General features: G+C 39.0%; 1 protein-coding gene across 1 annotated transcript; it reads left to right on the plus strand.

Annotated features, from left to right (window-relative positions):
* Nucleotides 1–477: 477 nt before the first annotated feature.
* On the plus strand, nucleotides 478–24,602 carry POP1 (POP1 homolog, ribonuclease P/MRP subunit). The gene is made up of 15 exons (XM_063299537.1): nucleotides 478–624; nucleotides 2,751–2,822; nucleotides 3,563–3,738; nucleotides 4,221–4,469; nucleotides 5,261–5,348; nucleotides 5,827–6,014; nucleotides 7,403–7,653; nucleotides 7,749–7,842; nucleotides 9,328–9,439; nucleotides 10,459–10,575; nucleotides 14,395–14,507; nucleotides 16,714–16,905; nucleotides 18,172–18,326; nucleotides 21,274–21,609; nucleotides 23,203–24,602. Exons 1-15 carry the CDS (start codon nucleotides 480–482, stop codon nucleotides 23,855–23,857), a joined length of 2,943 nt encoding a protein of 980 aa, XP_063155607.1. The 5' UTR covers nucleotides 478–479; the 3' UTR covers nucleotides 23,858–24,602.
* The last annotated feature ends 572 nt before the right edge of the window (nucleotides 24,603–25,174 follow it).

A 25,174-nucleotide genomic window follows, 5' to 3' on the forward strand; every position in this document is an offset into this window, starting at 1 on the left:
TTCTAATTTGTTAGCATTATTGTTTTTATGCTAAAGCAGCAAAGGTCTGGCAGCAGCTTTTTACAGCATTTGTGCAGCATTACTAAGACAAATGCTGACATTTTCCCTGCGGCTTGAGGGTGGTGCACATATATGCAAGAGGGATCATTCACTACAGCTCATTTTTTTTAATTTTATATTTTTGTATAACTGTTTTGAAATGCTTCCAGAGGTTTGAAAAGGAAGCAGTGTATGCACTTTATGCATTATATGTGCTTATGAATTTTACTTACTTTTTAAGTTTGTGCATTAATGTCATGGTGCCATTCAGTTTTGGGGTGGGTTGTTACTGTTTATCTTAATTCTGCAGTATTTTTTTTAAGCAGCTGTTTCAGTAAAGAATCTGTTGAAAAAATGTATGTAAGGAACAACTTTAAACCACTGCATGGGTGTTATGGCTTCCATTGTGTTTTTATTACGCAGTTTTTTCTACCACAGAAATGTCAAAAGCAAAAGAGAAAAGAAGGGGCAAGAAAATGAAAAATCAACCTGCTAGTGTGACCTATCCCTTTGATGGTGGGCCGAGTCACAATGAAGCATATTTTTGGAATGGATGTGACAGAACTCCTCAGCGGAGGAGACAAGGTATCTGTTAGGTTTACTAGCTAAATCTTTGAACAATGTTGGACTTCTTAAAATAAATCCAAGACATTTGTCAGGACTTCTGCTAGTGGTCATTAGGGAATATTGTTGTTGTTGTTGTTGTTTATTCGTTTAGTCGCTTCCGACTCTTCGTGACTTCATGGACCAGCCCACGCCAGAGCTTCCTGTTGGTCGTCAACACCCCCAGCTCCCCCAGGGACGGGTCCATCACCTCTAGAATATCATCCATCCACCTTGCCCCTGGTCGGCCCCTCTTCCTTTTGCCCTCCACTCTCCCTAGCATCAGCATCTTCTCCAGGGTGTCCTGTCTTCTCATGATGTGGCCAAAGTATTTCAGTTTGGCCTTTAATATCATTCCCTCAAGTGAGCAGTCTGGCTTGATTTCCTGGAGGATGGACTGGTTTGACCTTCTTGCAGTCCAAGGCACTCTCAGAATTTTCCTCCAACACCACAGTTCAAAAGCATCGATCTTCCTTCTCTCAGCCTTCCTTATGGTCCAGCTCTCGCAGCCATATGTTACTACAGGGAACACCATTGCTTTAACTATGCGGGCCTTTGTTGTCAGCGTGATGTCTCTGCTCTTAACTATTTGATCGAGATGGAATATTATTAGGGAATCCTAATATTATTACAGCTATAGGCTAGACTGGGAAGTTGAAAGACAGTACAAAAGCAAACGATTTGCAAAGCTCTGCCAAGAAAATGGCATGGATGTGTTGTCCATGAACTCACCAGGAGTTAAGCTGATGTTTAAAGAGTCCCTGTAATCTACTAGCATGGAAACATTCATTTTGATTAATTAATGAAATAAAGCTCCAGGATTTTTAGAACAGCCTTTCCTAACCCTTTTTTTTTTTTTTTAGACTTTAGCTCTCATTATTCCTGACAGTTGTAGATGAGGGTGATGAGAGTTTAGCCCAAAGCATCTAAAGTCATCAAAGAATTAAACTTAATTCTTCGCTTCAAACACATCTTGACTACGTGGCTGCTTTTTGACAACAGTATAGAAGTTGCTTGCCATTGCTTTCTTGCAACATGTTTTTCAACTTCATAGTCTATCTTAGAGCCCTGGAATCCTTGTAGAAGAACATGAAGACCAAGGCATCGCCACTTAGTATTCTTTCCATTTTCAAGTTATTTTTAAAACTGTAAGAACAAACATTGATTTTCCCAAGTGTATGCAGGTTTCCTGGCAGTTTTATTGATAGATTCATTTGATTTGATTTATATTCCACCTTTATTTTGTACAATTCAAGGTAGCATGCATAATGCTCCTACTTCCTGTTTTCCCACAACAATAACCCTATGAGTTGGGCTGGGCTGAGAGAGAATGACTGGCTCAAAGTCACCCAGCCAGCTTCTGGGCCAAGGGAGGACTAGAACTCGTGGTCTGTTGATTTCTGGTGGTTTGCCGCTGTCTTCTTCCAGGATATTTTTTTCAGTTCCCAGTCTAGTCTACAGCCTTAGAATGCTTTAGTGGTCTCCCATCCAAGCACTTATCCAGCCCAACCCTGCTTAGCGTTTTAGTTCAGTCAAGGTCAGCTAGGTGCCCATTTTTGGGAGGAGGTGATTTCAAATCAGTTTTTGACTCCTGGTGACTGTCTGAACAAGTCCCTGCAGTTTCCTTGGCAAGGTTTTTCGGAAGTGATTTGCCATTGCCTCCTTCCTAGGACTGAGAGAAAATGACTGGCCCAAGGGCACCCAGCTGGCTTCATGCCTAAGACAGGACTGGAATTCCCGGTCTCCCGGTTTCTAGCCTGGTGCCTTATCCGCTACACCAAACTGACTCTAATAGTTACTGTACCATAGCTGGGCCTAATAGTTATTCTTGGTAGAATACTGTTAACAGAATCTGCTTGATCAGTGCTGGAAAACATGACTATTTGTAAAGGGTACTACCATACAGATATGTTCTGTAGTGTAGCAACACACTGAAGTATAAATCATCTCAAACTGTTTTTTAGAGAATGACAGGATTTAATTTTTATATACCTAATTTGTCAAATAGATATTTGCTGCAAAATGATTTATTATATTAGTATGCACTCTGCTTACATTTCAATCATTATATTATTTTATAATATAAAACTTCCTTGGCTTATCAACAGATTTCCATTTTGAAACCTCACAACAGGGCTTCTATCAAAAAGCTTCCCATGAAATGCCTAAATACATAACAGGTGAGTATCCAAGAATAGCCGGCCATTTGTGAAATGCTACGTTTAAATGTTGTAAAGTAGGCGAGAACAGCCACTTTTAATCTGGTTTGAACTGATCTTAGACTTTTCTATACATTTTGTCTCCAGTCCCTTGCTGTACTTTTTCAGTAGGCCTTCCTTTGTGTTGAACTGTAAAATTATCCAGAGTGAGCCTTGAGCTCACATATCTTGCCACAAGGAAAAGATTGGAAGCTTTCATTTCCAGTTTTGACCAAGCAAAGCAGTTTGCTGTAGTCTAGATTCTGCAGTAAACCACAGTTAAATCTTGGATTATGCAAATAGCAATTGTTGTAGCAAAACATAGTAGGCATTGATTTAACAGCTGCTTAAACTAATGTTGCTAAACTGTAGGTAATTAAAAACAAACATTTGGGAACACCTTATAGCTTTCTTATTGAAGTAGAAGGAAGTAGGGGAATAGGCAAGTGAGACAATCATATAATGGTTATGTATTTTTATGTCAACATAATTTAAAATTCTGATAGAATTACTGTTAAGATTATTCATGAAAAAAATAGGTCTGCCAGCTGTATTTCCAATGTCTTCGTCCCTATGCAAGTGGCTTTCCTATGTTCAGTTGTATGGAACTCTGTAAAATGATGAGAATGATTTTCTTCAAATGATACTCCTTCAGAATAGAGAACACCGTCTCTTAGTGTCTTTGTCGAACTGTATTTTTTAAACAAGATCTCCTTTTCTAGTGTCTCCGTTTGTGCAAGCTCGAGCTGCTGAAATTAAGGCTATGTTGAAGGCTGTCACACAGAAGTCTTCCAATACTTTAGTGTTTCAGTCCTTGCCTAGACATATGAGGAGGCGAGCTATGAGTCACAATATTAAACGTTTACCACGACGTCTCCGTGAACTTGCCAGAATGGAAGTGAGTTTTTTCTTATTTATCCTCTTTAACTTCTTCCATAATACTTCCCTGAATCTAGATGTCCTCCAATATATGGGACTTCAACTTCTAACATTCTCCAGCCAACATGGCCATTTTTAGAATTCTAGAAGTTGATTTCTGTATATTTAGAGTTACCCAGATTTACAAAGTTTGTATCTAGAAGAAAATATAGAATTCCCTTTTTTAATAAAATGTATAGTATTCTTAACCACAGGTACTTAATCACAAAAAGTGTTATGGCAGGCTTCTGTGGATATTCAGATAATCCCCCCTATCCCCCCTTATTTTTTGCTGGTGATTCTTGAGTGTTAATTGTTTTTTCAAGATAATCCTTTTGGATCTTTGAGTCGCTGTGCCTTCTTCCCCTTCCCTCCCTGATCACACTTCACAGGCTATCTGAATTAGTTTCCATCTGAGAAACAGTGCAGTGAATGACAGTATCCCTTGCTTTAACAACATAGGCAGAGAAACCTGTACATCAGAAAAAAGCACTCCCAAAAAGCAAGTGCCGTAAAGCCAGGCGACGTCATATAAACTTGGTGTCAGAGTTCAATCGCAGGCAGAAGAAGAACATTTGGCTGGAAACACACATCTGGCATGCCAAGCGGTTTCACATGGTGAAGAAATGGGGGTACTGCTTAGGGGACAAGTCCACAATGAAGAGCTATAGGGCCTGCTACCGAGCTATGACACAACATTGCCTCCTTCAGGTACTATGAATTCTTTGTTAGCCCTTAATAGAAAATTACATTCCATGGGTTCTTTCTTTACCATATTCAGATGCACCTGTTGGGCAAGAAAAGACTGAACCGGCTGGTCTATATCTGAGAAATTCCGGCTGGTCTATATCTGAGAAACTGGTGTTTTCATGTCTGCAATCATGTTGGCTATTGAGTTCTTCTCAATATGAAAAAGAGAAATGTTTTGTTCTTATAGAGCCAAGCAACTCAATTTAACATTTGGCCTTTTACAACTTATAAAATAGCTTGATGTTGTTTCTTATTAACAGATAGAATACAGGTTGACTGATCTTTCCATCTACATTTTTTAAAATATTTGCAACAATTCTTCAAATGTAATCATCTCATCTGTATTCCATCAGTCTAGTTTCCTGCTAAGGACATTAAGTTACATGTTTTTTCTTCAGATTATTAAAGGCAGTAGACTTGAGTGCTTGCAGTAGGAGACTGGAAGAGTTTTCTTGGAATGCCTCACCTAAGAATGGAATTAATTCCCTTCCACTATGTTTCTGTAGCCAGTTAAAGCAACTCCATTTTTGGAAAGTTACTGGGAATTGGCAGCTGTTTTTTCTTTGGGATATTTATATACAGTATCACTGTTTTTCTTATGGTTGTTTTGTTTTGTTTTTCTTTACTTTGAAAGCCCTAAATTAAATTGGAAGAGAAATGTACAATAAACTGTCTAGTTTCCTCATACCACTCTAGTAAGCCAAACTGATTTTTTTACAGGCTGAGATTCAATAGCTTTTCTTTTATACCAGGATTTATCATACTACTGTTGTCTGGAGTTGATTGGAAAAGAGGAGATGCTTTTAACAGCACTTGCTCGAATGTGCAACGTAGCTGCAGGTAATGTTTCCTCAAACTATTAAAAACCAAAGGAGTCTATCATAAAGGGTACCTTCAGTAGTTTAGCAGTGTAATTTGTCTGAGTATTGTTCATAAGCAAGAGCTCAGCATATTTTCTACAGCCCTTTGCATTCTGGTATTTATCCTTTTTCCACATTGTCAGTACTAGCTGGCTAAGAAAATGACTATCTACAAGTATAGCTTAGGGGAAAAAGAGGAAAAACCTCTTAAGCACTGTATTCCCATGACTCCCAAAAATAACTTGAACAGAAGTGGAGCCTATCGAAAAATGATTTGTGATGGGTGGACGAGTAAAAAACAGTCTGGCACATTGTACTTCTGTTCTCTGGCCCACCTTTACTCTGCATTGGAACTTTCAAGGGATATTTTGGGATAATTGTTCGGATCTAGATAGGCACAGGTTGGAATACTTGGAATATTATTTTGAAGTGTGCCTATTTGATGTCCCCTTCCTCAGGGCCAACATTTGCAGCTATTCCTTGTCTATCTGGAAAGCGTCAGGGTTCTCTTGTGTTATACCAAAAGGATCGGTATCCTCAGGATACACTTGGACCAGTTACTTTTCTTTGGAAACCCAGATGTGGGTCTGGTGACACTTCTGAAAGCAGGCAGCTGTGGATATGGACACACCCAGCTTTTAAGCAGGTACAAAACTCACCATGTTTTTCTTGAGTGAAAGATAAACATGTAATGCTTCAGGCTGGTTCATTTAATTAATTTGCTATTAACCCTCCCTCTGCAGTAGAAGACCGATTGATTTGTTTTTTTTCCTCAAAAGATCTGTTAGCAACCAGTGCATAGAATGTTATGTGCATGTATTGTGAAGGGAACACTTTTACTTTCTGCTCTGTCATTTGGATAGTTTCACTGGAAGTTGCCTTATACCAGGTCAGGGTATTGATGATCCAGCCCAGTAGTATCTGTTCTGGTTGGTAAAAGCTCCCCAAGAGGGTAGGCAGATGTCTTACATTTCACCTATTGGCTGATACATTTGACTGCCCATCCTGGGTTAGCTTGGAGGAACCTAAAGGAATCCTATCAAAAGTCAGGTAATTCTTGGAGGACATTTGGGTATACAAGATTACAAATAGCTAAACAAGGCTTAATACTGGTGATGACAGATGCTTCTTGGAGGTCACTCAAAAGGAGGTTGTTGTCTCAGCAATACGAAAAGAGATCTTATGAAATTTTTCTGTTTTGGGTGGCCCCTGTGATTCCATGTCTTAAAGGGACTGATTAATTCTGCAGTTACTAGATCCCCTGATAAAGAAGTGGTAAGGACTGAAAGAGCTGTGTGTGCTTTGAGCCTGAGGCACAAGATTGAGTCATGTTATCCATGTATGATCCTGTCAGCCTTCCCAGGTAGACCAGACAGGAAACATGACCAGATGAGCAAGTTCTACTTTATTGTAAGGCTCATTAACAGAATCTTGTGAGTCTGAAAGTACGAATCTCCTGCTGTCTTCTTTACAGTCTGAGAAGTTAGGGAGGGTCCCTTCTAAGCCGCTTTCTCCTCCCATTATGCAGCTGTAGGCTATGCCTTCTCTTATCTGACCGTTCCTTAGGCAGCATCTCTTCCCCATCTCTCAAGGTCTTTCTCACATACCATTACAGATCCTGGAGTAGCAGATAGTGCCATATCAGCACATCTGTTCTTCCCTTTGGGGTTAATATGAAGAGTAAGACCAGAAAACATGGCATCCGCTGCAAAAAAATCATACTCATGGACTCTTCTGAAATAATCAGGCAGAAAAACAAATGCAAAGCTACTCTCTCTTCTTGTCTAGTGCTGCTGCAGGTTTTTAAAAGAGGTTTTAGACAAAGTTGTTTTATTGTCAGTTAGCAACTAAAGTCTTTTGGAAACATGGTTTAGTTTGGAAGCGGGGTCAGTAGGCTAAATAAGAATTCTGAGAATGAAGTCCATATGTAGGTCTTCACTTACAATCATTCAAAAGATAGTACTGTTATCCTGGCAGAATTGTATGAAAGATGATTCTCAGATTTATAAGTCCCTTTCCCCTGCTCCTCTGTAGGACATACTTGCTGAATTAAAATCAGTCTTCCAGTGTTCTGAGCCTGTGGAAACCTGTAAACCTGAACTTGAGGTAACATTTTCACAAGAGGAAGAAAAAATTAACATTCCTGAACGTGTTGGCCACAAACGGAAAACGAAAGATAAAACAGGAGAAACAGTTGTCCCAGTGAAAAAGACTATTGGCAATGGAACCAGAGATCCACACCAGCCGTATTGCTGGTCATCACAATCTACTGGAATTACCATAAGGTAGATACAGACCTTGACTACATTTTCTTAACAGTTTGCTAATTTAAGCTATTTAAACTGCTTTAATAGCTACATAGATTTCTTACCTCTTTCAGTGACTTGACAATGGAGGTTCTCCGATATCGTTTGATAGGTCCCCTATCACATTGCGTCCTTACAAAGGCACTCAAAGTTGCACTTGTCCATACAGTAAGTAAATCAATAATTGGAGTATTTTGTTTTTCTTTTATGCTCAAGATAATATTCAGTTCTGATAGTCAAATATTAAAATTCAGTATTGCATATCCCTAATTATAAGTGTTTGTATTACAGAAGCAAGTGCTTTTACAAATTGTCTAAGGAACTCTAGCTTTGGAGTCCTCGGTGCTCTCTGAGCCTTGTTGTTTTCTTGCAGACGTTTCATTGCCAGACTAGGCAACATCTTCAGTGCGAAGAGGGAGTGGGCCTTGCTCTCAGTTTATATACCGTGGCTTGCCCTGCTTGTATTAGTAGGGGTGTTGTTCTCTCCTTGGGAGTTCCTTGATTGGGCTGTTGTTTGCTGCTTGGTTGATGGCCTGAGTTAATAGTTCCTTGATTAGGGTGTATTGTGCTGTTTGATGGTTCATCTGGTGTTTAAAGGAACTTGCAAGCAGGGCAAGCCACGGTATATAAACTGAGAGCAAGGCCCACTCCCTCTTTGCACTGAAGATGTTGCCTAGTCTGGCAATGAAACGTCTGCAAGAAAACAACAAGGCTCAGAGAGCACCAAGGACTCCACAGTTCAACCCTGAGATACAAATATTCGCTTCAATTGGAACTCTGGCTTATTTTGGGTTATCTGTCATACTTCTGGCTTTTGAAAGAATACAGGATAATACTTCATAACATGTTGAACCATACTCTAGAGCACTCTTTTCAACCTCGGCAGCTTGAAGATGAGTTCAGCTCCCCAAATTCCTCAGCCAGGCTGGGGAATTCTGGGAGTTGAAAGCCACACATCTTCAAGCTGCCATGGTTGAGAAACACTGCTCTAGAGTTTCTATTTAAAACCTAACTTAGAACGCATGCTTCATCTTCACAAGATCCAGGTTGAGTTCCTGGCATTTCCCAAGGTGGGACTGCCACATATTTCTGTTGGCAACCTTAAAGGGCTATTGTCAGTCAATGTAGATAATGAAAAGCAACGTAGTCTCATGGTTCCCAGAGTTTAAGATTCAAAGGACTTTTTTTTTCAAAATGACATACTTTTTGAAAACTCAGCAAGTACATATTTACTGTCACGAGTACTGGTGGCGAGCTGGAAGGGGCCTCTATCCAGGGGGGAAAACGCATGCGTAGTACTGAGGAATTAAGCAGCCGTTCAAAGAGACACAGATCAGACCCGCCTTAACCTTTGGGGTTTATCTGTCTGGGTTTTTCCCACGCTTCTTCAGTTTGTTAGGATTCTGTCTAATGTAGCATTAATAAACACTAGAGACCTACTCCTCGTCTCAGCGTGATTCCTGACTGTTAGGACATTCACTGCTTTCCTTATCAAGAGCATGGAGGCCCGTGGACTTGGTAATGCCATATGGCCAGACCAGTATTCTTGCTCATATTCTCATATGCTCCCTAGCTCTCTGTATCAGAGGGAGGAACTAACTTTTTCAGCTGACTATATTTTCCTTCTCATCCCTCTGATCACTGACTTCCTAGGACCTGGATCCTACAGATCCTGAAGTCAACAGTTGGTGGGTAGAAAATTGCAGAAATCCTGACTGGGTATCTCTCCACCATCGTCAAGAGACCACCTTTGAAACGTTGCAAGGTAAAGGCTAGTTGTGCTCCTATGCTTGCTTTCTCTAGGAGAAGCCATTAGTGGAGTCCTAGTATTACTAGGAGCTTAGATTGCTTGGAATTGGTTTTAAGGGATCGGTGATGGTACTGCAGTGCAAGTCAAGGGAACCTGACCCTTTTTTGTCTGTGAGGGACACGGCCACTTAATGGGGAAGTGCAAAAATAATTCACTGGCTAGCTTGAACAATTCCCACAGCCTTTCCTAACAATCAACGTGGTCTTCAGTGTTCTTTTTTTTTTTTCCATCAGTAGTATCCTGTACTAATAGCAAACTCATTATCTGCTTGCTGATATATATGTGACTAAACTGGCACTGCCAGAATACAAACGGGGAAATATAAAACACTGGGAGGTGAGGAGGGAGAGGTGTAGAGAGTAGGGTATCTTGAAAAAAAAGGCACAGCTGCCTGCTTAGAATGCTGACTAAGAAAATTGCATTCCGCAGCACCCCCTCTTTGATTGTTTATTTATTTATTTATTGTGTTTGTATGCTGCTGCAGTGGTAATCAATGTCTGAGCGTCATAGCAACATATATACCTGATACAATAGTTGGATTAAAGAAAGATATATATAAAACACAACATCTGAGGTACCCTTACAATCAATCCCAGACAACATTCCCCTTATAGACAAGATCAAGAGAGCATCTCATACCCCAAAGCAAAAAAATGCCTTCTAGATTGATCTGGGTTACAACTTGTACATCTACAGAATACCAGGCTGAGGAAACCTGACTTATACCTTATACCTGGAAAAGTATTGTTTCTCCCATTTTGTGTATATATTTCTCTTTTGAAACAATGAACCATACAATAAGTAGCCAGTTGGCCTCACTGTTCTGGGTTTAATTTTGGAAAAAGTCCTCCTTGATTTCACAGCAAAGAGAGTGCTGTGTAGTTTTTCCCCAACTTTTGTTAGGTACAATCTGTGTAACCTAATACTTGACAAAACTTTATTTTCAAAGATGCACCTGTTTCGTGTATTTTAAGGTTTGTGTTCATCAGACATTCCATCAGGTACTGTACTGGGTTTGACTGTTGGGGATCCTCGAGTGAATTTACCAAAAAAGAGATCAAAAGCCATGCCAAATCCAGCAAAATACCAAGGTAAAGTATCATGTCTATAATGTAACTGCAGAACAATAAATCAAATTGAATTATCCATTCAGTTGTATCCGACCCTTGGCGATTCCATAAGCCAGCTCTCTCCATGATTTCCGATCTTGTACAGCTTCTTTCAGTTGCTTTATATTTTGGCCTATGTCTGCTTTGATTACATCCAACCAGCGTGAACAATAAACAAACAATAAAGAAATAACAATAAATAAAAAATAAAGAACAATACATAGCCTACATCGTATCAGGTTAAGTTTATGTGTTTTTAAAACTGCCATGGGACGCCTTAAGACTCAGAATTCAAGTAGATGTGTCCATACCAATGAGTATTACGTAGGGAATAAAATGGTAAGGAAGGGACTTGGCACCAAACTGGTCTTGTGCTCAATGGAAGCCTCTGTTAAATGATACAGATGATCCAGGTTCGAATCCTGGCGAGGCCAACAGGTGCTGCCACCCAAGAAAATAGCTCTTTGTTTCTATCTGTTTAAATTATTCCAGAAATAGATATTTTAAGAGAAGTTTTAAGAGTTCTTGGCAGACAGTGCTTGTGTCACAGTAGAAACTTTTTTTTTATAATTGGAGTAATAATCATAGGCTGATAATTGCAAGTTATAGCTTGGAATTGGATCCTTAAGATCATGATTTCACTTTTAATCATTTCTTTGCATGCGGTAGCTTATGGTTTTTTAGCAGTGCAAATTTAACCATCTGTTTACCCTTCTGCATTTTGCCATCTGTCTCCCTAGAGGTATCTCTACATTAGCTGATACAGATACCTGATAATCAAACCCAATAATACAGTGAAACCTGCAGTGGAATCATAAAGATTGAAGGAACCATTAAGGCCATCATGTCCAGCCCTCTGCTCAGTGCAGGAACACCTGAGCATCCCAATTACATGGCTCTCTAGGCTGCGTTTGAATGTATGCGGTGAAGAGGATGCCCCTACCTTTCCAGCAATGGCTTACACCAGCATGCTGGCTGGGGAATTCTGGGAGTTGAAGTGCACATGTCTTAAAAGTTGCCAAGTTTGAGAAACACTGGCTTACATTGTCAAACTGCTCTTGCTATAATGGTTTGGAAGTTTTTCTCTAACATTCTACTGGAATCTGCTTTCTTACAGCTCAGGGTGCACAACTTTTTAGAATTGGAAGCTGCAACTTGTTCCCCCAACCAGCTAGAGGGCCTGGGATCTCTGGGGGATTGATTTTCACCTGTTTTTAGGGTTTTTCAGTATGAGAAGGGGAGTGGAAGGCAAACTGCTACCATTTCTACTCTTTAAAAAAATCCTCCCATTTCTACCCTTAAAAAAACCTCTCCCAAATCAGGCTATCAAAACAGTCAAATTCAAATGGTGCATTTTGGGTCTGGGTGGAGGGGAGTTTAAGGATAGAACGTGGAGTGGCTTGCCTGCCAGAGTGTTCCTCCCATTTATTCTTCAGGAAAAAGGCACCTTTTGCTGCCACACAGCAGCTGTGTCATTTCAGAACTCAGCAAGGCTGCAACAGGCGATGTATTACTCACCTTGGTTATATCTTAAACTGTTATTCCATGTCCTTCCTTGTAAAATGATAGTCAACAGGTCTTGGCATCTGCATTACACCATTTCAGGTGTCTAAAAAATGCTAGCAGAGCCCTCTTCAGTTTTCTCATTCCCTGTTCCTTCAATCTTTTCTTTAGAGCACTTAGTTTCTAGTCTCCAGATCTAATGAATTACCATTCTCTGAATCTGTTCCAGTTTGTCTGAATAATTCTTAAAATGTGGTGCCCAGAACTGGACATAATACTTGAGGTGGGTTTTGACCAGTGCCGAATAAATTGGGAATCTTACTTTCAAGAATTGGAAATTGTACTTTGGTTACTGCAGCCTAAAATTGCAGTTGCTTTTTTTGCAACTTACTGTGTTGTTCATTAACTACTATTCCAAATTCTTTTTCACAAGTAACATTATCGAGCTAAATATCCCCAGTCCTGGGCTTGTGGATTGGATTTCTCTTTCCTAAGTAAAAGCCTTGGCATTTGTCTCTGTTATTCATTATTCTCAGTCTGTTTCTCCAACCTGCAAGATTATTTTAAATTTTATTTGTGCCATCTAGAGTACTAGTAATCCCACTTAATTTTGTGCCACCTGTAAATCTGGTAAGCGTTCTGCCCACCTCCCTCTCCTAATGGTTAATAAAAGTACATGAACCTGACTCAGAGCCTTATTGCACTGAGCTCTTCTTGAGCATGATTTTTGAGTCTTCTGTGTATCTATTTAATTGCCATGCACCCTAGCCCACATTTAACCAGTTTGCTCATCCTACTTTTGTGCAGTATTTTGTCAAATGGCTTACTGAAATTAAGGTATTGCAGCATCCCCGCAATCTACTAAAGAAGTTGCCTAGTCAAAAATGAAATAAATGCAACAAGACTCGTTTTGATAATTCATGCAGATTTTTATTAATCACTGTGTTAAGTGATTACTGATTGATTCCTTTATTATCTTAGAATCTCCTGGCGTACTGTCAGATTGATTGATCTGTTTCTTCAGACGTTTTCCTCCTTTTTTAAGATAGACATTTGTCCTCCTCCAGCCATCTAGCATTTCACCCACTCTCCATCTTCTTGGGCAGAAGTCTTCTTAGCTCTCTCATCTGGGATCCTTCAACTGGAAAAGCCAAGGATCGACACTTGGTTTTTCTAGAGCAAGCATATCTCTGTTGCTTCCAGCAGCATTGGCCAGAAGCAGTCTGCATTATGAAACCTTACTTTCTAACTTTCAGTGTTGCCCAATAAAGTGTGTTCCATCCATTTGTCTATAGTCTGATATTTAACCAGGGATTGGTCTAGAACCTACACCTAGTCTAGTTACCTAGTCTCTAAATGCATTAGGGACTGTTGCATGTTTAATGTCAGAATGTCTGTATCTTAACTGGGTATGAGACAACATGGACACATCAGTTTTTGCAAGTCTTGAGTGATTCAGTCTGACTGCATTTAAAAATTAAACAACATATTTTGTTTTGGGAGAATCAATAACCAGTATAGACTTGCACGCAACTGTTCAATCTGTGGTTTATGGCAGAAGAACAAAGGATAGAAAAAGAAGGTCTTAAATGCACACATTTCTTTAATGCAGTGGTTCTTAAACCGGGGGGAATTATCCCTGGGGAGTAATTTGGGCATATCCTGGGAGTAATGGAACCTTTGTAATTGCATGTTTGTGAGTTGAGGATCCAGTTTGGAACTCCTGCTGCTGAGATGCTTGTGTAAAACAAGACGTTTTTTTGGTGGTGGTGGTATAATAACATTATTCGAGACTGGGAAAAGGGCTAATTGGGTCAAACACCTTAAGAACCACTGTTCTAATGTAAAGAATGTGTGCAAGATTGGTTTTTGCACACAGTTTCTAAGTATCTGTAAATGACAGTTGAAGTGTTTAAAAATTCTCTTAACAGGATGTTCACCAACACATTTGACTATATAATTAGGAAAGAATGCACACAGGCTTCATGTCTTACATGCTGAAGGCCAAAGAGGCACTATTCTACTGAATGAAGCTAAAATCGAAGTCATGGTTTCCCATCTTTACAGCTGCCATTAAGAGTTTTATGTAGAATGTATTCTGACTTCAGAATGCACTATAATTAAGAAGTCAGTTCTACAGATTCATATAAACTTTTTGTTAAATTAATGAGGAATCTATTAGAGCTACAAATAGCAGAATTATTTCTTCCACCAATTAATTTGCATACTTTTCTACTTGTACAGGATAATGGTAGTCTTTCCACGATGACAAGATTCTCCTTTTTTCTTTTCTTTTAGAAGATAAAGTTAAACAACTGATGTTAGAAGGTGTGTCTGAAGAATGTGCTCAGAGCTTTCTTTGGGACTGCCATGTCCGTAAGAGCGTCACAGACAGTAAAATGTCAGAACAGGTAGCTTTCACTTAATTAACAAGCCCCACTCCCAAATCTCTCTGTTTACACAAAGAAATTCATAAGCTTTTAATTCTTTTCCTAGGTCATATGCACTTCTGTCCAGCGGGGTTGCTGTCATGGTTAGATTACTGAACTTAGATTGGGAAAAACTATGTTCAGACCCTTGTCTGGTCCCCAGGTTTCCTTGGGTGGCCTCATCTATCTTATGGTGTGTTAAATTGATCTCAGTCCTTTGGAGGAAAAATGGGGAAAGTGTTTTATTACAGTTTCTTTGTGTTCTCTGTTTAAAGGAAGCATGTACAAGCAGCTTCATGCATGAAACAGCTGCTTTTCAATAATCCATGCATGGAATGAAATCCACCTCCTCTGTTTTGCTGTGCTTTGTCTAGAATCCACCCACGGAGAGTGGCCTTGAAAGCATGGGAAAAATGTACTATTACTTTAGTTTAAATGAAAATGTATTTTGTATGTTGACTGGAGGGCAGCCCTTCCAGACCTCTGCTGCTGTAAAATCCTACTGTTTGCTGTGTCCATAACCTATACATTGACAGAACCTGGAGCAGGCAAACAGTTGTAGGTCCCACTTGATTCAGAAACCGTGACCCAGTATGGAGCAACAGAACTTACAGAGCATAATGTGTTTGCTGTGTACTTTTTCTTTCTTCCATGTACACCTTGAACGTAAACCATGAGCACTGATGGGAGTTGATATCCAGCAATGTCTGAAGCATTACACGCTCTCCACACTTAGGCTGAACCTCCTAGCATTTTTATTGCCTTCTCTCTTGTTTTCAAGCTGCTGTGCTCTCATTCAAACCACGTTTATTTTCTGCACAGTGCATAAAATGTGCTTTCTCTCTCACTGTTCTATTAAAAGCATAAACATGCAGGAAACCGACAGTCCTTTGCTTCTGCGGTGATCCTCCTTATTATTTCCAAGCCATCATCCTAAGCCCTGCTGTACTCTCAGCTATTTTTCAGTGTATTTTATAGGCTTCCAACATTTATTTGGTGCTCTGATCCTGCCTTTCCCATCTGGAAACATAAGAAAATAGGGATGTTTGTGGTCAAACTGAATACCGAAGCAATAGATGACTCCCACTCATGGACTGATTTCTTTTCCCCACTATACAAATTGTCTTCATTCTAATAATCAAGTTAGTTTCTATTCAGCTTTAAAACGTAGGAAAGAAAATAGGGATAAAATTTTATAACCGTTTGTGACTTGACATATAGATTATGAACCTGTGTTTCTGTAGCTGCTGAAACCCTACCTGAGTGTATTTTTAGGTAGGAAAGACACAAAAATTGTCATATACTGTAAATCCTTTTGGTTTTTTAAACTTTATTGAAATTTCAAAATATAGGTAAGATACAAAAGTATAGAAGAAGACTGAAGAAAGACTAAAAGAAAAAAAGATAAACTAAAAAAAGCAAAGAAACAGATAGAAAAAAATACAAAAGGAATGACTTCTGACCTTCTCCAGCACAGATATAAATACATAATACACTAACCTCTTACTCTAATTCTAGTAATAAACATTATTTCATAATAAACGTTATTTCTATAAACTATAACAACTTAATCATCAAAACCCAAAATCAAAACTACATTTTTTTTCAGTTACAAGCAAAAAGTCCAAAAGCGGTTTCCACGTAGAAACAAAACTAGACAAATTATTTTCTCTAATCAATGCTATCAGTTTTGCCATCTCTGCTGGTTCCATTAATTCCCCCATCCATTCTTCCACTGTGGGAATTTATGTATCCTTCCACCTTTGCGCATACAAAAATCTTGCTGCTGCTGTTGTATACAGAAACAAAGTCCCAAAAATGAATATATGATAAAACTAACAATGTTTTGGGGCGGGGGGAAGGAATATTCACATAGCTCTGCATAACTCAGCCTGTGCAAACCCATTTCCCTTTGGGTGTTTGGACCAAAGAGAACAAGACAGGTATACGAGTGGTAGTACACGCAATTCCTCCATACAAGGAGGCACATAGGAGAATTCTTCATGTGAGTGGAAGTATTTTCCCTGTATCCAAACAGGAGAGAGAAAGCCATTTTAGTTGCATAGTCCCACAATCACCGTCTCAGGGCTCAAGCATATATAGGGTGGCATAACAAGCTCTGTCTCTTACATTTGAAGCATCTTTTGATCCAAACTTCAGAGCACTTTGTTCTCCTTTGTTCTCTCAGGATTTGAATCATCTGAGAAGTAAACTTTTGGTACCTGGATCACATCTTGACTTGGGCCTGCGAGAATCCAAGATTCCTATACTTCTGGTTCAACAGCCTGGAAAAATGGTTGGAGATGATCGACTAGGATGGGGAAGTGGCTGGGATATTTATCTGCCCAAAGGTTGGGGCATGGCTTTCTGGCTTCCTTTTGTAAGTGATGTTTCAAACTGAAATAAGGAAAAATTAATATAAATTATGTATTATATAACTTCAGGATGCTTGGTGCTTGAAGAGGAGTTTGCCATATATTTATGTGAAAGTCCTCATATAGTTTTTTATATGACTACAACTTCTCTTCCAATTTTATTTTGGAAACAAAAGGCAGTATAGGTAAGTCCTTGCTTAATGACCACAATTGGGACTGGAACTTCAGTTGCTAAGCAAAGTGGTCATTAAGTAAATCTGACGTATTTTTACAACCTTTTCTGTGGCAGTGGTTAAGTGAATCACCATGGGCGTTAAGTGAACCATGTGGTTGTTAAGTGAATCATGCAGTTCCCCATTGATTTTGCTTGTCAGAAGCCACCTGGGAAGGTCAAAAATGGCAATCACATGACCACAAGATGCTGCAACAGTCATAAATGCAAACCGATTGCCAAGCACCCAAATTATGATTACATGACCACGGGGACGCTGAAACAGTTGTAAGTGTGAGGACTTTTCGGTTTTTTTCAGCACTGACATAAGTCCAAACCGTCACTAAACTGATGGTTGTTCAGCAAGGACTACCTGTACAATCTGACAAGCATGCATGCTGGGTATTCATTCCCTTGAATCAGCTTGTACTCCTTTGTCCACTGAAAAATATATGATAACTTCAAGTCACAGATGCCTTCTCAAAAATGCTTTACATTCAGATTCTATTTTTTCATAAAATTGTAGGTGAATTTAAAATATATTTTATAATATATATAAACACACACTCCCCACCCCCATACAAACATTTATTATATTATGGCAAGCTATTTCTCTGAATACTGGGCATCCATATTTATAGATGTGTTAGTAAATAACAGTTGTGATTTTTCCTATAAAATCTAAAAGAACTTCTGTATCTCTTTATCTCTCCCATGTTTGCATGTAGATATTACAGTGTAAGACAATGGAGAAAACCTAAAAGTGCAAAAATGTAACTCAAAAGTTGCAACGGTTATAAATCTAGAATAATTTAAATGCAGTACTTTAAATGTAAATAATTGTACTCAAGAATATAAGTAAACTGAACATGTGAAAGAAAGAAATATACTTATTTATGCATAACACATTTTTTCACTTTTAATAAAGGGATAAGTATTGCCCATGAAACCTAGATAACCAAACCAAAAATGAAGACATCTTGTTGACTCCATATTAAACTTATTGAGAATCATTTTATCTTCCTGGCATCCAAGACAGTGTCATTGTCTTTCCTTATAGATATATCAAGGTGCAAGAGTAGGTGGCTTACAAGAAGCTTCGAAGCACTCCCTGTATAAGGGGACGCCCCACGTTCCTAATGATTATCCAGACTGTCCTGCTGGTAGCCAGTTTGCAAAAGAACTAGAGGAAAATCTCCTTGAGAAGTTTAAAAGGTAAGCATCTCACTGAGGTCTAATGATCAACAAATCTAGTCCTGTGACATGCAATAACATTTTGTTACTCTGTTGTATGCAGTGGAGGGGATGATGATGATGATGATGATGTTTATACCCTCTTTTTTCCTTCCAAATGAAGATCCCTAAAGGGGTAAACATACATGTAGACAGGCATATCATGGATGGTATCTTGATTATATGTATTTGGAAATTAGTCTCTCTAAAATGTGCTCATTTGCAATAAGTAACTGCAATTCAGTTTCTTCCTAGTGTGTGAATGCATGGTACACCACTTTTGAAGCTATGTGGGACTTCCAAAAGTAGCCAGTTTGGTCTAGTGCTTAAGGCGATGGGCTAGAAGCCAGGAGTCTGTGAGTTCTAGTCTGTAATGATTGCCTATCCTAATATACTCAGACTCACAAGCAGGAGCTTAACAATACCTGGTTTATTAAAGAATAGCATGCAAATACAAAGAAAGCTGAGAATGAGCAAAAGCACGCCAAATACAAACTAAAAACCCTCGGTGCAAACGTAATCCCTCCCCTCGCCCAACTGTTTCAAATTCCCCACCCCAGGTGCTGGTAACGAGTTCTGCTGATCTCCTGGGAAGAAAACCTTGAACACACTAGATAACACAAACACATTCCATTCAACTGAATACAGATAACAAACCCAGTAGAAGGAGTCCTCACAGCCCCTCCCAAACAGAACACGTGTCAGCAACTTGACATGCAAAACGTTACGATGTACAATGCACATTGAAACGGTGAAAGCGGGCTGGGTGACCTTGGGCCAGTCACTCTCTCTCAGCCCAACTCACCTCACAGGGTTGTTGTGGGGAAAATAGGAGAAGGAAGGAGTATTAGGCATGTTCCCCACCTTGAGTTGTTCGCAAAAGTAATAAAGGCGGGATAGAAAATAAATAAAATAAATAAAAATTCTGTGGGCGCCATATGATGCTGGAGTAATTGCTTTTATATTTGGAAAGTTTATTTGGGTGTGTAAGTAGCCCCTTAGAGCCTTCTTCTGTGTTTTTATGATCATGGCACAAGGTTCACAGACATTAGCACTCCAGAGCACCTAGATTCAGCAGCTGCTGGGATTACAGGCGATAATGATGAGCTGTAATAGCAAGGAGTGAATTCATTCTGGCATATTTGGCAGTATCTTTTTTTTAATAAAAATTTTTTTAAGTTTCAAGACAAGGATAAAAGCTACAAAAAAAAAAAACTACAAAAAAGAAGAAAAAACTAAAGTGTGAAAACACAAGAGAATTTTTTTTTTCAAAATTACATAAAGATGTGGCTTCCGACTTTTAACAGCAAGGATATACAAAAATTTCCATAATCTCTTCTCTATATTAAACCAAAACCACATTATTTCTATAAATCATTCCACTTTAGCACATGATAAAAATTACTAAGTACAGTTACTCCTCCCCCTTATATTAACATAAAAAATAAAATTCATATAGACTTCCTAAACAACTTCCCCCCCCAAAAGATAATGCATATTTAATTATCCCTTCCCACTACTATTCTATACATTTCTGTCTATTACAGAAAGCCTAAGGTTTAAATCAGCTGATTTGATGTGTAGGAAAATGCTGATATTGTTTACTCTCAATCCTCCTTTATATTTGGAAGGAAAACAAAATCCAAAACTTAAAAAAGAATTTTTAAAAAGTAATCCCAAAAATAACGATAAGCACCAAAACAGTCAGCTTCTCCTTGCTGTAGAAAGCCTCTCTTGGGGTAAGGTAAAGGTAAAGGTTTCCCTTGACGTAAAGTCCAGTCGAATCCGACTCTAGGGGGCGGTGCTCATCTCCGTTTCTAAGCCATGGAGCCGGCGTTGTCATAGACGCTTCCGGGTCATGTGGCCAGCATGACGACTCAGAACGCCGTTACCTTCCCGCCGAAGCGGTACCTATTGATCTCACATTTGCATGTTTTCGAACTGCTAGGTGAGCAGGAGCTGGGACGAGCAACGGGAGCTCACCCCGCCACGCGGTTTCGAACCGCCGACCTTCCGATCGGCAGCTCAGCGGTTTAACCCGCAGTGCCACCGCGTCTCTTGGGGTACATCTACTTAAAAAAAAAAAAACAAATTGGGTGATTTAGAAATGGGGTGGCCGGTCTTAGTGTCCCTTTAAGGCTACAGTGTGGTTAGGAAATGGTGACGTCCCAGCCTCCCAGCTGCTCTTACCAGTTGAACACGAACGCTGTTTGTGATCTTCTGGCTCCAAGCACCCATCCGGAGGACAGATGGGATGACTCCAGGTGTTCTCCTTTATCTGGAGAGCATTTCTGGGCTTTGGGAAAACCTGCCTGAGCCTGAAAAATGTTGCTGCGTTGTCAGCTCCGCCTGCTTAGCGCACGGGCACAGCTGTTCAGTCCGCCATTTCCACCGGAAGCCTCGCATATTTGGCAGTATCTTGATAGGCTGTGTTGAGAAAATGAAGTCTATCTGTTCATCACTGAATTAAGATATGATGAAAAACATTCATTGAGTGGGGAGGGAGGGACAGATGAGAAAGAGAGAGAGAGATGATCGATAAAATATGACATTCATATTTTATATCTTGTATTTTATATTTATTTATATTTATATTGTATTTATTTAAATGATATTTAATCTTTGATTTTTAACTGTTTGTAAACCACCCAGAGTCATAATACAAGAAGGGTGGGGAAGAAATATGATAAATAAATAATAAATTTAGTGTTAATAAAGCTTCTGATTTAATCAGGTATCTGCATGCACATTAAAGTTTATTTTTATCTGTCTGTTACACATGCACGCATGTATCTTGCAATTCAGTATGTGACTGAAGTTAAAAACAACTTTAAAAATATCTTAAGTTTTTGTAGGAATAGGTAATTTTGTATTGCATTATGTGCTTTGCTGCTTCTAAATAGGAAGTGTTTTTTTTCTTTTCTCTTAGACGTCCTCCTGCAAAAAGAGCCAATTATATTAAACATGGGACCTTGGCTCCATTCCTCTGTCCATGGGATAAGCTCACACAGGATTGGGAGGCTAGAAACAAAGTCCATGTGAAGTCCTTGCAGATATCAGCTTTGGACAGTGAAGGTTTTGTGTCTGAAGAACATGTCCTTAGTGGTCCCAGCTCTAAAACATGTATGGTAGATGCTCCAACAAGCAAAGCAGATCAGCAAATAGATACATGCTGTCAAATCATGCAGATGGAAAATGAGGAAAAAGCAATAGAGGCATGCCTGACAGATGAAGTCATTTCAAATCAGACCTTCTGTATTCTCAGGTATGTAAAACAAATTTATGCCTTGTTAACCACAGTTGGATAATTATAAGTTGCGGTGTGAATCCCTACGTGAGTTTACCTGAATTTGTCTTGAAATAAAAACTAGATCTAGAGCAATTTATTGTCTTCAGCATACAAACTTTTCACTTTAGTCGGGGCAGGTTATTCTGCTTACTAGCTTTGTAAGTCATTTTGCTTACTAACTTTTCTTCAGTTGCCTGAGTTACAGGAACTAGTTGTAAAACTTTGTCAGTACAGTACAATTGTTGGGATGCTGCATCTCCCTGTCATCCCCTATGCACACAGAGAAATACTTTGGGATGGAATATCAGTATCAAGAAATACATACCCTTTGCTACACCTTGGATCTTTTAAAGGTTGCTCCTGGTGAGCATGCTAAACTTGCATCCACTCATTTTACTAAATTCAATTGAGAACTTTGAAATTTGTTCTTATATATACTTCATTTGTGCGTAGAACATGTAATATTATTCTGTTATTCATATATATGTTATATAGTATAGTGCAGAAGAAATCAACATGCAGGTCACATACGTAGAGCCCTGCCCTTCCCACATTTGCAGCCTCCTACCCCCCTGGGGTCATGCTTGTTGGAGGCTGATGGAGGAAGGCCCAATTTCAGCATCAGAAAGGATTCACGCTTCACGTTGAATCAGAAATTAATCGCATTTTAGCCCAGCGTATTGTGTGAACCCAGACCATATGTTAATCTATGGAATAATAATAATAATAGTTATATTTCACCTTTCCTTCAGGAGCTCAGGATGCTGTGCATAGCATCCCTTCCGCCATTTTCCCCACAACAATCCTATGAGGTGGGTTGGGATAAGAATGTCTGGCCCAAAATCTTCTAGTGAGCTTCTGTGCCTGAGGGTAGGCTTGAACCTAAGTCTTCCTGGTCCTGGTCCCCTGATCTGTTGGGTAAACCCAGAAAATTAGATTAATTTTAACATTAACTAAATGTTTAGTTAACAATGGGTGTGTTAAGAAGGGCAAGATAAAAAAAATAATGAAATATTTTAAATATTTTAAATTGTGAAAAAATTCTGTTCCATGAAGTCAAAGTAAATAGAGTCTACATATATGCAAACTTAGAAAGTTCAGAAGTACTGCTGTTATAGATCTTTATGAATATCTCACGTAATAATAATTATGTTGAGTGTTCATCCTTAGATGGCCAAATTAGCATCACCCAATCAAAAGAAAGGAGTGTTGATAGATTACTGAGCACCCAGGTTTTCTAGAGATAGAAAAACACTTTAAATTTTATTATTTTTAAGTGCAGTTTATATGCCACTCAATCTCCCAAAAGATTTTACATAGTTTAATACACTCTGATGTAAATGCCGTGCATGAGCGTACATGTATTTGTATGTCCATGAAAGAGAAAAATATAATAAAATGAAAAGGTGGAAACATGGAATGAGTTATTCTAGAAAAACATGACTGACTAGCTGGCTAGAGTCTGAACTGGGCGCATCCCATACTGCAAATTATTCTCCAAAGCTCTTAATTTTTTACTTCTTTTTCCTGAACTAGAAAAGATTATAGCCTACTGTTTCCTTTCAACAGGACCAGAAAATTATTAAGGCAAATATCAGTTTGGTGTCAGCCTACATCTAGCAAAAGGCGGTACCTGCAGCACCATGCTTCCAAGCTGAATGAGAAAGAACTGGCTGAGGACACCCTAATGTCTATTTATCAACACTATCCCAGGGCCCTAGTGTGGGTGAGCTTGTCCCTTCTCAAAAAAGGTAATCCTGAATTGCACACAATGATTTGCATCCCAGCAAAGGACGACTTGCTTCAGCTTGACAGAGACCAGCATTTTTGTGGCCCTCAGGAACCCAAGCACACCGACCAGTTTAAAAGCAAACTGTCGAAACAAAAGGGAAGAAGAAAGAAAGAGAACGCCAGGAAGGCGACAGAAAAGAGTGCCTTGAAACCCATGAATGTAACAGCAGCTAAACAAGAAGACCTAGTTTTGGGGTTATGGCCTCACCCTCTACCAGATGTTGTATCTCACTGCTCCAGAGTTCTCTTAGGCTTTGTCACTCAAGGGGACTTCTCATTGGCTTCGGGCTGTGGTGAAGGTCTTGGCTTTGTAAGTCTGACAGGGTTCCTGCAAATGTTGATAGATCAACCAGCAGACAAGAAGGGGCTTGTCCTGTTGAGAAATCCAGCTTCATTACAGTACAGATTTGCCAGGCTTAGTGTTGAAGTCTAATTTGCCTTGAACTTCAATAACATTTAAGAGTACGAAAGACAATCTGCAGTGAACACACACATTTTCCTTAATTTAGGCTCAAGCCTTCCAAAAACGAATGCCACCTTTGTTTATACATAACGTGAAACAGGCTTTAAAAACTCTTGTCCACAGTTGATTCAAGTACCCATTCCTGTTATTCAGGAAGATATAAATTTTCTGAAAATGTATAGATGCTTTTAAAAGTTGCTTTAAAAGCAACTGGCATTCACTGTATGTTTAAACAAGGGGTTCCTCCCAATCACCTGAAACTGCACGCATTGACATTTTAAATAATATTCTTTTGAATATATTGCTGCAGCTGGCAGCGGCTTGTGGAATCCATGTAGCAGAGGTCTACCTGAAACTAGCATGGTGGTATAATATCACTTTTCATGCTTGTCTGAATCTGACACAACACTGAATGAAACCGAAATAAATAAAGCTGTGGACTGTTAACTGCATGAAGGATTGGTTACCCATTTTAGCCTTGGCTGTTCTGAACAAATTGTACTTTTGTGGCTATCTTCTACTCTGGAGAAGGCTTCACTATGTTTAAGAGAAGGTAGTCTGGCTTCTCTTTCGAACTGTGCTGTCTTTCATGATTGGAAAGTAAAATTGTGTTACTTTGCTCTAAAGGACGACTGTTTTGTTTGAAATGAGAAGTAACATTCACCAGTCAGCATATTAGAATGTTTTAAAGGCAATAAACATTCTTGCATTGGAAGATTAGTGTGTGTGTGTTCGTGTTTATATGTGTTGTATCTGAATTCTCATATGAAGATAAAATGTGAAGTTTTCCTCTCCCCACCCAGGGTGGCTCTGTTATGTGGTGTAGATCCAATTAAATTCCTTACATGATTTTGAATTGTTGAATTCAGATCTTAAATGATATTTGAGCTTTGTTTTAAGATGTAGTGGAATTACTAATAACTTGCTTGTGTGTTTGAAGACTTGAATCAAGCCACAATGGAAAATATATTAGTTGTACTGTCACATTTACACTGGCAAAAATAATGAAATTAACTGTTCTGTAATGCTTGGGAATTTAACTCTTATTTGAATCATAAGACTTATTTTATATTAAGATGGATAACTGCACATCTGCATGGACCGTTGGTTTTAAATATTTACATTCATTTTGATGGATTTAACTTTTTTGGTCTTGATCTTCCCTTGATGAAAAGCTACTTTTTCAAACTATGTTCATCTATTTTTTGGTATAATTCTTTAAGGACATGTTTATTTCATTGACAACACAAACTATGTTAAGACAGTACATTAAACAGATCTTTCTTG

Source organism: Candoia aspera, chromosome 3, assembly GCF_035149785.1.
Source record: "Candoia aspera isolate rCanAsp1 chromosome 3, rCanAsp1.hap2, whole genome shotgun sequence".
Taxonomy (NCBI): Eukaryota; Metazoa; Chordata; class Lepidosauria; order Squamata; family Boidae; genus Candoia; species Candoia aspera.